This window comes from Tupaia chinensis, unplaced genomic scaffold (assembly GCF_000334495.1).
Source record: "Tupaia chinensis unplaced genomic scaffold, TupChi_1.0 Scaffold000270_2, whole genome shotgun sequence".
NCBI classification, from domain to species: Eukaryota; Metazoa; Chordata; class Mammalia; order Scandentia; family Tupaiidae; genus Tupaia; species Tupaia belangeri.
Genome location: NW_006159751.1, coordinates 3,831,915 through 3,846,807, shown reverse-complemented (window position 1 = coordinate 3,846,807; position 14,893 = coordinate 3,831,915). Strand labels below are relative to the sequence as shown.

Here is a 14,893-nt window from a genome sequence, read left to right as displayed (position 1 = left end):
CTCTTTCCAGCCTCCGACTTCAGTGTAGGTCCCAGAGTGACGATGGGCCTATAATGTGGGTAAGGCCAGGAGAGCAGATGATCCCTACAGCAGATATGCCAAAGTCACCCTTCAAAAGACGACGGTAAATATTTATTTTTCTCAACCTAACAAAACTGCTTTTTTTTATTTTTTAAGTTGGTTGCTTGTAAGAAGGATTGAGATCTAAACAGTTTGAAAATCTTTGTTAAGATTTTTTGAAGAACTCTCCTAAATAAATCCTTTAGTTGTCAGTTCCTTAGTCTAGTCCATTCTACACAGTCATTAGGCTTTGACATTGTCCCAAAAATCAAATTTAATGTTTATTTCCATCCTTAAAACCTGGGTCCTAACTGCCTGCAAAATAAAAGTTAAAACTCCTTAGTGTGGTCTACAAGAATCTTTCATAGTCTGCCTCCAACAGCACCAGTTCTAGGTGTGCATGCTTCTTATCTGCTTCAGCCATTGCTGAATTCAGTTTCCAAACCACGAGGTCTTTCAGAACTTTTTGCTTTTACAACTGTTCTTTTACTTCAGTGGCATCACTCCCTCTAGCCCGCTACCCCCGCCGCAATCTGTCTCTGCCTAGCAAACTCTTAATAAATTTTCAAAACTTAACTTGATGTCACCTCCTTTGTGAAGGTTTTGTTACTGCAGATAATTGTTCCCTTTTCTGTGCCCCTCCAATATTCTGCTCTTTAATAATCTGTTTACATGTTTCTGTTTGCCTTTTTTTTTTTTTTTAAACTGATTTTGAATTCTTTGAGGACAGGGACAGTTTTATTTTTCTCTATCCTCATGACACATAATAGATAGCCAGTGTTGGCTGAATGAAACCAATAATGTGCGATATCATGTACAACTTCAGTATTTCATGTTGTGCTAACATATTTTGTATTTCAGACACTTAAAACAAATATAGATGAACTCACTGTAGTATTTGAAACATATTATTTATTGAAAGTGAAAATAATTTTATAACTGCTTAGTTATAAAATTGGAAATATGGAAATAGTAATTCAAAGTAAGTGCCTAGGAGAAAATTTTAATGGACTATAATCCAAGTCTTAATGCTCATAGGAAAATGATACTTGAGCTCAGTATATTAAGTACTTGAGATGGTACATTAAAATACTTGGTAAAAACTATATACGAATGCAGGGCCAACAGGTGATGTGGTGGTTAAGGTGCTGGACACTCTCACATGGCTGACCACAGTTCAAGTCCCGGACCTGGTGGCTTGCTTTCTCACTTTCCTTTTCTCTGTGCATCTGTTTTTCTCTGGTCAAATGAAAATAAATGAATGAGTAAATAAAATTAAATAAATAATTGATTAAAAAAAACTATATATGAATGCAAGAAGATAGTATGGTAAAACCAGCAATTAAGCTTCTGTACATTGCTAGACAACATCAGTTTTTGTGCATGATGCTGATGAATCTTGAACTTCTACAAAATTCTTAAGTACTATGTGTATTTTTTGTTTCTATAAGCTTTTCAAAAAAGAAATGATAAGTGTTTGTTTCCTGATTATTATAAACTTAAAGGTAATAGAAAAGAGTTAAAAAGAAGGCAAAAATAGCCATAACCCCACCCATTCAGGCATATTAACTTTTCAGATTTTAGTGCATATGTACATTTTTTTAATCATAAAGAATTATTATATTTAACTTTATTTATTTATTTTAATTTGACCAGAGAGGAATAGAGAGAGAGAAAGAAGGTGAGAAAGCAAGCCACCAGATCTGGGACTTGAACTGCGGTCAGCCATGTGGAAGTCCAGTGCCCTTAACCACTATGCCACCTGCAGGCCCCCATATGTACTTTTTTTAAAGAAAGAATTATTTTATCTAACTTTATTTATTTATTTACTTATTTATTTTAATTTGACCAGAGGTGTACAGACTGTGTGTGTGTGAGAGAGAGAGGGCAAGTGAGAAAGTAAGCCACCAGGTCTGGGACTTGGACTGCTGTTGACCATGTGGGAGTTCAGCACCCTTAACCACCATGCCACCTGCTGGCCCCAGTGCATATGTTTATTACAAATTTATTACAAATTTTCTTTGTACAGAAGTAAGTCTTTCTTTATATAATGTTTATTTTAAAACTTAGGTTTTGGGAACCAGCAGTTAGCGTAATGGTTATGTCGCTGGACTCCCATGTAGTCGACCGCTGTTCGCGTCCTGGACCTGGTGGCTTAAAACTCACGCTGGGCATGTGTGTGTGCATGCCCAAGATCCCGAGAGGAGCATGGAGGAGAAGGGACTGCGGTGTGACCATCCTCCCCTGGGGGGTGATTTCTCGCTTTCTGTCTCTGTCTCGCTCTGTCTGGCGAGCGCATGCGCCCTATCACAAAAACCTCTCAAAAAAAAAAAAAAAAACCTTAGGGTTTTTTTTCCCATTAAGCTTGTATATTATGTGAAACTACAGCTACATTTTAAGCATTCCTAACCTGAAAATCTAAAATCCAAAATGTTCCAAAATGAAAAACTTATTTTTTTTAAAAGAGAGAGAGAGACAGAGAGAGGTAGGTATTATTGACAAGTGTCCTTCCTTGTTGTGATTCTCCTGTCCTAGCCTCCTGTTTAACTTGGAGCACAGAAACATGCCACTATACCTGAGCTGTTTAGGTTGGGCTGGGAACCAAACCTGGGCCTCCCATGCAATGTCATCCACTGCACAGAGGTATTGTCCTTCTCATGTCACCCTGACTGGGCCAAGATCTGAAGATTTTTCAGTGCCCACATGACACCACAGTTGGAAAATTTCAAACCTGACCTCATGTAATGGGTCACAGTAAAAGCAAAATATTGTATAAAATTACCTTCAGCCTATATGTATAAGGTATATATGAAACATAAATGAATTTCATGTTCAGACTTGGGTCCTAATCCCGAGTATCCCATCGTGTATATGCACATATTCCAAAATTCAAAAAAGTCAAAAATCCATGTAGAGTATTTAAATGGTGCTGCAACAGGTTAAACACTAGGCCATTCCTGATCAATATCCATTTTCTCTGTCCAAAGAGGTAGTGTGGAGGCTAGATCTCTGAGTGCAAGTGGTTGGGAACATGGGGGTGCAGAAGACATGCAGGGTTTCAGCCCCTGGCTGCAGAGCCAGACATGCTAGGAGCATAGCAAGCAGTATGGCTATTGATTCCTTTTATTTTTATTATTATTTTTTTAAATTTACTAAACGGCACGTGTGCTCACTAGAAGAGAGAGAGAGAATAAGAAAGTAATAAAGCACCCTGTGTGGGAGAATGCTATGTCACAATCCTGTCTCCTCCATTCTTCTCTCAGGATTTTGGGCCACACATGCATAGGTGCCTGGCATGTTTTTCAAGCCACTGGGTGCAGGACTAGAACAACCATGTGGGATATAGCGCTTTCCTCACCACACCCGCTTACTTCAATTCTATCCATTATCATCATATGTCTGGTCTTTATTTTGGCTCAGGCTTCTAAGTCTGTCGGGTAGGGCTGCTGCCTTTTTAGTTGCCTGTTCCTTCTTATGTATTCTATGCCTTTGGCTTTCACTGTTCAGTTATTAGTCTGAAACACTGACCATTTTCTGTCTTGCAGAAGTTTATTTGTATAGCTCATTCACTAATTCATTTCCTTTGTTGCTTATTCCTTTACTAACATCTTTTTTTTCTTTTTTGCCATAGAGCATGTGTGCTCGCCAGAGAGGAGAGATACAGTTAGAGAGAAAGTGAGAAATCACCCCACAGGGGGGATGGCCATGCTGGAGCCCCTTCTCCTCATTAGTTCTCTTGGGATCTTGGGCACACATGCACACGTGTCCAGCATGATTTTTAAGCCATCGGGTCCAGGATTCTAACCACAGTTGGCCATTTGGGAATCCAGCCACCATAGCTACCATGCCACTGATGGCTCCTCTTTTATACTAATATCTTTAGATTATTATATTTAGAAAGTTTTGAGCACATAAAAAAGCAAAAGTTAAATAAATTCTCCTGTTTTTAATATCAACAGTCATCAGCTCATGGCCAGTTCTGTTTCATCTACATTCCCATTCGTTCCCCCATTTAGCACCCCTTCCCACATATTAGTTTGAAGCATTTACTTTCACTTTAATATAGAAGAGATCTCATGGATGGCCAGTTTGCTATTTTGAATCAGAGGTAGTCTGATAGAATGTTTTGAGTGTTGGAAATGAGGATGCCTAAGGGTGAACAAAACTATGCAGGCTGAAAACTGTAAATTGTGCTTTCTGTTGGCTTGATGTATCATATATGTTCACTGTATTTAAACCTAAACAAAGATACAGCTTCTACCTTATTAGGGCCTACAGGGAGCAGAAGTTATCACATGAAGTATTATAATTAAGTGTGTTAAATGTTAATGATCAGAATCATTGAAACTTTCTCAGCTCTCACCTTATTTAAGTGTGGTACTTCAGCAAACTTTTCCACCTTTTTGCTATTAACAATTTTTAATTTTGTCTCTTGCTTTCCCTTTTCTTCACAACCAACTTAATTCTAGATCAATGAATGAAATTAAAAATCTCCAGTACCTACCTCGGACTAGTGAACCCCGTGAAGTCCTCTTTGAAGATAGGACAAGAGCTCATGCTGATCATGTAGGTCAGGGGTTTGACTGGCAGAGTACGGCTGCTGTTGGGGTTTTGAAAGCTGTACAGTTTGGTGAATGGTAAGTTAATGGAATTGAACTCCAGTGTTAATGTCTTAGAACATGTGGGCGATTTTTAAAGGTTGGGGATAATTTTTCAATTGTGATAAAATACATATAATATAACATTAACAGTAACACTACTCTTATTCAGTACTGTTAAGTGTTAAGTGCAATCACATTATTTGAAACAAATTTCCAGAACTTTTTTGTCTTGCAAAACAGAACCTCTATAAACATTGGACAATTTGCCTTTCACTCCTCACCTCCAGACTCTGATTAACTGTCATTCAGCTTTCTGTTTCTATGAACTTGACTACTTCAAATACCTCATATAAGTGGAAGCATACAATATTGGTCTTGTTATAGCTGGCTCATTTCTCTTAGCCTAATGTCTTTAAGATTTATCCATGTTGTAGCCAGTGTCAGAATCTCTTTGCTTTTCAAGGCTGAATGATAATCCATTGTATGTGTATTCCACATTTTCTTTATATTTTTCTTTTTTTGGAGAGGTTTTTGCTATAGGGTGCATGCGCTCACCAAAAAGACAGAGACAGAGAGTCAGAAAGCGAGAAATCACCCCCCAGGAGGGATGACCACGCCACAATTCCTTCTTCTCCATTCTCCTCTCGGGATCTTGGGCATGCACGCACACACACCCTGTGTGAGTTTAAGCCACCAGGTCCAGGACTCGAACCACGGTCGACTACATGGGAGTCCAGCAACATAGCCATTAGGCTAACTGCTGGTACCCTATTCCACATTTTCTTAACCCATCTATCCATTAGTGGACAACTGGGTCTCTTCTACCTTTTGGCTATTGTGAATGGTGCTATGATCATGAGTGCACACGTATCTCCTTTTTTTGTTTGTTTGCCATAGGGTACATTGACTAACCTGGAGAGAGATAGAATGGGGGAGAGAGAGAGAAAGAAAGTAAGAAAGCAGCCCAGGGAGATGACCATGCCACAATCCCTTCTCTACTCTCTTGTGATTTGGGGCATGTTTTTCAGGCTGCTGGGTCTCAAACTTGAACTACGCATCCACCACATAGGATCTAGCCACTTAACTCACCATGCCACCTGGCTGGCCTCAAATATCTCTGTGTCCCTTGGTTTCAGTCCTTTTGGGTATATACCTAGAAGTTATTGGATCACATAGTGATTCTAAATTTAATTTTTTGAGGAAGTGCCTTACTGTTTTCCATAGTGGCTGCACCCAGAGAGGCAAAGTGGTAAGAGGACTAGAAATGCAACTAGTTTAGAATAAAACTATTCTTTTTAGCCATTATGTTGTGTGTGTGTGGTTGGTTCTTCATTTTCACCATAGTGCTTGTGCACTCACAGGAAAGAGAGAAAGTGAGAAGTCAACCCCCATGGGGGTGATGGCCACACCACAATCCCTTCTCTTCCATTCTTTTCTCAGGATTTTGGGTGCACACACACGTGTGTGTACCTGGCATGATTTTCAAGCCTCCAAGTCCAGGACTCAGAGTGCTGTCGGCCATGTGATAGTCCAAAGCCTTAACTATGCCACCTGCTGGCCCTAGCCATTTATTTTAATTTTGCAACAACTAATATGATTTTCATATGAGTTTTTTGTCGTCGTTTTGTTTTTGTCATAGGGCATGTACTCTTTCCACAGAGAGAAAAAGAGGGAGAGAAAGAGAAAGTGAGAAATCACCTTCTAGGGAGGATGGGTATGCCACAGTCCTTTCTCCTCCATTATCCTTTCGTGATTCCAGGCATGTATGCACACATGCCTGGTGTAACCCTCAAGCCACCGGGTCTGGACTTGAACCACAGTTGGCTATTGGGAGTCTAGCACCTCAACCACCATGCTACCCACTGACCACTTTATGGGTTTTAAAAAGCAGTTGTTTTTAATTGATTAAAGAAACAAATGTAGCCTTAGTCTTGACAGTCTGTACAAGAAATCTAGTTTGTTAGTAGTAACATTTCCAGGCACATAAAAACTGGAATTTGTCATCATTTTCCATTGTGAAATGTTTGTCCCTAAAACTTAATCTTATTACTTTTAGGAGTGACCAACCTCGCATAACCAAAGATGTGATTTGTTTCCATGCGGAGGATTTTACTGATGTTGTACAGAGACTTCAGTTAGACCTTCATGAGCCGCCAGTTTCCCAGGTAATAATTTGCTTTTTTAAGATATTTTCCATATGGTGTGCTCACCAGAGATACAGAGAGAGAGGGAACGTGAGAAATCATCTCTCGCAATCCCTTTTCCTCCTTTCTCGTCTCATGATTTTGGACATTCATGCACATGTACCTTGCACGTTTTTCAAGCCACCAGGCCTAAGATTTGTACTGCGGAGTTGACTATGTGGGATCCAGTGCTTTATCCACCACATCACCTGTTGGCCTAGCTCTTGCTTCTTTTAAAAAACTTTTTAATTGTAAGAGGTTTTGTGCTTTTGTGAGAAAGAGAGAACCCCCTAGTGGGCATGGCGATGTTGTTGGGTCATCGGGAAAGTCATGACATATTTTTCTATGCAAAAATGCATCATGACTTTACCAACAAACCCATACAATCCTTTTTTCAATTTCTCCAACCTGTTGGAATCTTGGGGGCACACATGCACACATGCTTGGTGCATGCTTCAAGCCATTTGGGTTGTGATTCGAACTGTGATCAGCCTGTGGGATCTAACTCCCTTACTGACTAGACTATGGGGACTGTCCAATCCTTGCTTTTTTATTACCTTTTGAATGAGATATTAAAAATAAGTATTATTTTATTTTGCATTTATCTTACAGTTGAATATAGTGAATTTAATTTTATTACTGTTTATGTGTATATGTGAATGTATGGGTAGGTGAGTGGGTGGGGGGCGCCTAAAGTCATTAAGATGCAGCTTTCTAAATAGAGTGCTTGAAATCCCTACTATCTTTAGGGTACCAGGGAAGCCTTGGGTGGGTGGTGGTGAGAGGCACAAGCTGCTTAGTTCTGGCCTTGAGCAGTCTTGTTAACCCCACTGTAGTAGTATGTCCCCTCAACTGCAAAAGGTTGAAAGACACTAAAGGCAAAGAATATTTATATTTATTAGCACATTGAAATACTGATTTTAATGATTCCCCAGGCCATCCAGACTTTGGTCTTTACTTTGTTACTACAGAGGTTGTAAAATATAAGGGGAAATGTTTCCCAAGCATTACAGGAAATTTTAGAATGATTTTATCGTTTACTTTGATTGTCATTATAATACATTTTTATTCCCACTGTTTTATTGTGCTGATTTTATCTTACATGAATAAACGATTATATATTTTAATGTCTCATGCATTTTTCCCTTCTTCAGTGTGTACAGTGGGTGGATGAAGCTAAACTAAACCAAATGAGGCGGGAAGGCATTCGTTATGCTAGAATTCAGCTATGTGACAATGATATCTACTTCATCCCTAGAAATGTCATTCATCAGTTCAAAACAGTGTCAGCAGTGTGCAGCTTAGCCTGGCACATAAGGCTTAAACAGTACCACCCTGTTGTAGAAGCCACACAAAACACAGAAATCAATTCTAACGTGGACTGTGGTTTAACTGGAAAGCGAGAATCAGAAGTTGGCTCCCAATGTGTGAGGATAAAAACTGAATCTGAAGAAACGTGCACGGAGATACAGCTTTTGACAACTGCTTCATCATCCTTCCCACCTTCATCAGAACTTAAAATACAGGAAGATCAGAAAACTCAGCCTATTCCAGTTTTAAAAGTGGAAAGTAGACTGGACACTGACCAGCAACACAATCTGCAAGAACATTCAAGCACTCCTGTGTGATATGTACATATTCAAACACATTTTTTAACTTTTTTAAATTTTGATGTGAAGTTATAGTTTTATAACTGGCTTAAGTTAAGTTTTATTGGAGAAATCTTGCCTATAATTCTATAAAGAGAAATGACATTCCACAAATGTCAAGCATATCTTTTTTACACAGATTATGCAAAGTTAAGAGTTGTATCTTATCCCGTTAGTACAGTATGTAATAGTGGGTCTGCTGCTACTTTCTGTTTAAAGGTGTGAGGTAAAAATTCAATCTCTTCTTCAAATCAAAACAAGAATTCTCTGGAATAACATTCTTATTTGGTAAATTATTCACCTCCCTTAATTTTATCTTGCCTTCTCTCTTGCCATATATGCTGTTTTTATGATAGAAGATCAGATTTATGGTTTAGTACTTGTGTCTTTATGACACAGATTCCGTTGCTACAGTAAAAATGGCATAGGTTGCAGGAAAGAGTTCCAGTCTCTGGTAACAAGGGCAAGTAAGTTATTTATTAATAGTTCTAACCACAAAGAACAAGTGGTTTCTAAGGAAAATTCAGTGGCTCTCTGGTTTTTTAACAAAGAGAAAGCACAGCACTTTCTGATCTAAACTGTCTTTTTTGTATCTGTTATTTAAAGCCCAATGGATATTTCAATTAAAAAAAAAAAACTAAAGATGAATAGTCTTTGGTCATTCATTATCCATGGTTCATTAATCTCTTCTAGGATATATGGTAACTGTGGAAAATATTTCGGGTAAAAGAGATAATGTTGACATGCTACTCTATTGTTCTGCTTCCTAGCATCCTCACATTTTGTGTGGATGGATGCTTTTGCTTCCTAAATTGATCACAACTATCAAACTTAGAATGATATCAATCTTACTGATGAGGCTGCCGTATTTCGAGCGTCAGACCTAGGAAAACTATTCTTGTCACTTGGCATTAACCTCATCATGACAAATATCTACTATGGAGACACTTACTTCACAGTTTTAACTAGTAAATACGTGGGTTTATTTACTGTTACTCTGTTGCCATTCTCTAATAAAGAATATGGCACTGGACTTCATCCTAGAGTTTCAGGTAGCCTAATGTTTAGTGCCTGAATATTTACATTTTTTTTTTTTCCCAAACAGGCACGGTTGATAGAACTAGTGTGTTCTTAATTTTCTATTATTTTAGAACATAAACGTGATACACATTACACCTTTTGTTAGTTAATAATACAACAGGCCATTTGTTTATTAAAGGAAGAGTACTCCCCACACCTAAGACCAGATTCTTGTGTCTACCTGGTTACAGTGCAATTTGGAGATTTTTTTTTTCCTGGATGGTGAGATTTGAAGTATTTACATTAACATAGGCAAAAAAAAAAAAAAAAAAAAAAGATGCTGCTTCATTATGTCTGTCACCATGAAAACTTAGCTGCATCTTTTGAAATATCAAATATGAATTTTCTCTAAAATATTCTGAAATAGGTTAAATTTTATATAAATATTACTTTGTGCAATATTGTTGTGTAGTTAAATGCATATTAGCAGAGTATAGAGGTCACTGTGTAAACCGATAGAAAAGTAACCATCAGCAAATACTGCAGTGATTAGTTAGAATCTGTATTATTCCTTATATATATGTATATGTATGTATTCTCTGTTACAAAGGATGAATAGGGAAACATTTCATTGTAAACCATTTATGAATTGGAAGTGATGTTGGTTTTAGTTATCTTTGTAAATAAGGTTATTAGAATGGTATGAAAGGTAATGTGATTATTGAAGGGGTGTTTTTAAATCTTGGGTAAAATTCTAGGGTAAATTCTAGTTTATCAAGACTAGTTTTTAAGGGACCTGCCTTTGAGGGTGTTTTTTGTTATTTTGTGGGGGAGGGAGTTAATCACAAAGTGTGTGGGTTTGGGTTATTTCTTGTTTTTGTTTTTGTTTTTGTTTTCTGTCCAGAAGAATTTCATAGAGCTTTACCAGGCTGTGCAAAGTAAAATTCTTCTCAGGCAACATTTGCTTTTTAAAATAATCATGAAGAGCAAGGTTGTTAAAGCAAAAAGTTTTTATTTTTATTTTTCCTGTCTTCCAAGATCCCATTTCCCCATCTCCCACTTGCCATCCAGCAGATGCCATCTGTCATCTAAGCTGGTCATTGCTAATAAACAAGGAGACTGTCTCCTGACAGCCAGCACTGTGTATAATCACTCAGGAACCAGCGGATCTGCAAAGACCTACAATCAAAAGCAAATCCCCATTTTCCTTTTATAAAACATTCTACCCTCACCTCCAATATAAACATATTAAAAGAATATAAAAATGTTTAAAATCATGTACTAATAAATTAATTGTATGTTAGAATTGCAATAGAATGGAGAGAAACATTTAGCTAGTAATGTATCTGGAAACTCTGAATGTCCTATGTGAGTGAGTATTAGATTTTAATAGCATGCTTTAAAGACTGATGAATATAAAAATCAGAAGTTTTGAGTTTCTTGCTGCTTTCAAAGCTGTATCGGAGTTTAGTGATACAAATGATTGCAATTTTTCTAAACATTAAAATATTTGGTTTGGTGCAGTGAGGCATGGCGCAATCTGGCGTCTTCTGATTTGTAAAGTAGTGATGGCAGTGAAGTTATAACTGAAATTTAAGCTGATCTTCCTTTTTGATATATTATCTGTTGTGCCAACTTTTGAGATTACTTGCAGAACGTGGCTGTGAGTTTTAGTATTTTGTGGAGCAGAGGGATTTTTAAAACAATGTGCTATGGAAAAGACCCAATAAATGAATATTCCTTAGTTAAGTGGAAAGACTTTATGGTATTCATTTAAAGGAATAAAAGTCTTCCCCCTGCCCGAGAAATCATTCTCTAATTACCAGGATATGCTAGGAGTAGGATTATGATTCAAAGAGGTATCCCAATTTCACAAAGCAATAATAATGAAAACCTATACTTTAGTTCTCCCCTCCAAAATTTTAATTAAAAATGAATTGCTAGGCTTAATTTTGTACTTTTAAATTGCTTATTCAGTACTTAGAGTTTAACTGGTACTTTTATTATTTTTAAAGACTTTTGAAGTGTCCTTTTCCCTTACAGACAGTTGGAATATCAGTTGACTAATATAAGCTCTTGTAGGAGGAAAAAGGAGCTAATTAAGTAAAATTCTTTCTTAAACTTTAGGAAAAGATGTCTTGCATCAGTCTTAATAGGCATAAAGATCACACTTAATGACTTGGAGAAACTTTTGCTTATTGCCTTTCCCTATATAAATATTATTGTCTAGAATGAATGCTAATATAGGAACAAAACTCCAAAGTCCATGAAAACCCTTAGTGACTATATTCTTGATCATTAATATTAGCCCCTAATTTTTTCACCTGTATTTGCCATTAAAGATTTATTTGCATTTATACCTTAGGATAATTGCGTTTTGTCTCTTTCAAATAAGTCTGTTTTATCATTGCTCCTGGTTTTTATAAAAAGAACCTTACACTAGCATATGCCAGAGGTTCACATTTGTGCAAAGTTTTATGTTTTTTAAACAGGTTGTAACTGTATTTATTGGTCATGCAAGTAGAGGAAATGCACAATACAAATGTTTTTCTTTAGCACATAAGGGACCTATCTTCATCTTGGAAGTTTGTTGCTTTAAAAGCAAGTATCTCTCCATAAATATTATGGCCTTCCATTTTCTTCATACATTTTTTAGGATCCACTTGTGCATGTAGTTGAGACCATTGTCTCTTAAAATATAGCACTTTTCAATTCTCTCTAAAGAAATACTTGTGTACTACTTCTATCACATGTTGTAAATTTTCATGTAATAGTGTTTTCTGTGACTAAACTCCATTTTGATTGGCAGCTAAGCCTTTTTTTCCTGTGGCTTTAATTTATCTAAGAGGTCTTTGCATATAGATGAAATGTATAATTTGCCTGGCGGACTATTTGCGTTGTGTGGCCTTAGTTTGTTTATTGACATTAACAAGTGTTTTAAAAAGATTTTTAATGAATAGTCTTAAACCTAAATTTGTGTGAATAATAATCCTTTTAACACAGTGCTTTTTTTGTAGCTGTCTAAGTGTGTTAAATTGTTAAGCTATTTCTTTGTAAAATAGGACAATGGAATGCATAGAGGTTTTTTTTTTCCCTGTAAAGTATTTTTTTAATAAACAAAGTCTGATTTGTCCTTAACTGATGTTCATCACAAAATTTTTAGTACATGTGAATTCTAAATACCTGGAACCTGTTTTTAGAGTACTAATCCCTTTTTTGTCTCTACCTCCTATTATTTTTAGAAAAATATTTTAGAAGACCTTGTGACTTTTCTAAAGAAAAGATTGTTAATGTCTGGGGAAAATTTCTTCCTTTTTTTTTTTTTTTTTTGCCTTTTTTTGGAGAGAGACTTGGGATACATATGCTTGCTGGAAAGACAGAGAGAGAGAAAACGAGAAATCACTCCCCAGGGGGATGGCCGTGCTGCAGTCCCTTCTCTGGTTTCCTCTCGGGATCTTGGGCATGCACATCGGACTTGGCATGAGTTTTAAGCCACTGGGTCTGGGATTTGAACCATGGTCAACTATGTGGGAGTCCAGCCACATAACCATTATACTATCTGCTGGTACCAAAATTCTTTCTATATTGAGATGGAGCTATTGTACTTTGGGGGAAGAAAAATTACACGTGGCATGTCGCAGTTATGCCTCTTGCTGCTTAACATTTTTTCATCTTAACTATAACAATTTAAGATTTTCATTTTGGTGATGTAGATATTCTTGCCAATGCATGGAGTATAATGGAGATGGTATATAGACTTTTCCGATGTTATTGATGCATTATGTGACACAAAATGGATTTTTTTTCCCTTGGCAGTTTTTAAGTGAACTTGCATTGAAGTACTTGTCCTAAGCCATTATAACCTTTGGTCTTGATTAGGAAAGGAAAAGGAAGGGAACTAACATTTTTTTAACAACTGCCATGGATCACTTTTTATGGGATATCTCATTTAATCTTCACAGCCTGTAGTAGGAGGTAATTATCTCTCTAACACAGGTGAGAGAACAGTCTTGTTAGGTTGAATAACTTGCCTACAGTTAGTCTCTTTAGTGGGAGCAGAGATTTGAATGCAGTTCTGGGTTCAAAGCCCACGCCTAGTGTGGTAGCCTTTAGAGGTACTGAAAAGTGTCTAATGGGTCCTGAAAAATATTGTTACTTAATCACTATTCCTTAAAGCCACTTCAGCTGACTCGTTCCTCCAGGCACTCTCCAAGGAACCTCTTTGGTGTTCCAAACAATGAAGCAAAATCTTTTTGTTATTAATGTAATTTAGATTTACAGCAAATGTTTAGATACATCTCCCCCCTAAGACTTGTCACTTTTAAAAGTTGGCCATTTGCTTTGAAATCCAGACAGAATTGTAATGTTTACCTTATCTAAAGAAGGGGGAAGCTGAGGAGCAAGAGAAGGAAACCAGCACCAATGTGTGCAATGTAAAATAAGCCTAGTCTATGTGAAAACATTTTTAAAAAGTAATCTGGTAGGAGTTAGCTTTTAGCCTAGTCGATTTTGCTCAGTGAAATGGGATAGCTTCCATCTGATGCCTAGTTAATGGGTTTTAAGGAATAAAGTTTGTGAAACAGTACTGCTCTTGTTAGGCTTTCTTGAGCCCTAACTGTTAAGTGCAGTAGCTTCACCTGACCTTAATGATCCTTGCTGTGGGCAGGCAAGAAGGCTGTTTCGAATGAGGCGACGACAATGGCCGTTAGGGGCCAGTGTTCCAATAATGGGGGGTAAAAAAAGTACTGTGGAGGAGAAAACCGACTTAAAAATCCTGTTAACATATATTAAATATTGTTTCGAGCACAACCATTCTTTTCTGCTACTACTCTTGGTGCCTGCTTGAATTCTTAACCTTTAAATAGCTCCCACCGCCACCTTTCTACCCGAATTTGGGACATGTCCCGCGGCAGCCCCAAGCCTTATTCCTCTTGTTCCCCCTACCTAGGACATCGGAAGGCGGGGCGGAGAGGGACTCAGTGACAGCCGCCCTTCCCGGGCCCTTGGTCGCAGGGTAGCGTAAATCCACGCCAACAGTCGTTCATTCAACAAAGACTGAGAACCTCTGTGCCAGGCTGGTGTCAGGCCGCGTCTCGACCTCAGGGAGCCCACAGCCCACGGCGGAAAGCCGATAGCCAAGAGCCCCAAATAAGTGCTACAAAGACTTGAAGCGGGAACTAGTATATCAGGACAGAGGCCCTTTAAGCCGCTGGGAGGGGAGATCGTTTCTGAGGACGAGACTTTTAAGCTGGAACGTGAAGGGCGACCTTGGGGACATGCGCTCCCGCGGGTCGCGGCGCGGCTGCCGGGCCGACCCTCTGCGTCTGGACAGAGGCTCCGCGGGAGGGCGCGGGCAGGGGCGGGGCCAGCGCGGCGGCGG

General features: G+C 38.1%; 1 protein-coding gene across 1 annotated transcript in view; it reads left to right on the top strand.

The window, feature by feature from the left end:
* The window catches only part of RSBN1 (round spermatid basic protein 1), a gene marked incomplete in the record, with an annotated part of 62,698 nt that extends 50,275 nt beyond the window's left edge, over positions 1-12,423 (top strand). Inside the window, 4 exon segments of the mRNA XM_027772313.1 lie at positions 1-124; positions 4,530-4,697; positions 6,718-6,826; positions 7,999-12,423. Coding sequence (XP_027628114.1) covers positions 1-124; positions 4,530-4,697; positions 6,718-6,826; positions 7,999-8,472 — 875 coding nt within the window.
* Between the last annotated feature and the right edge of the window lie 2,470 nt (positions 12,424-14,893).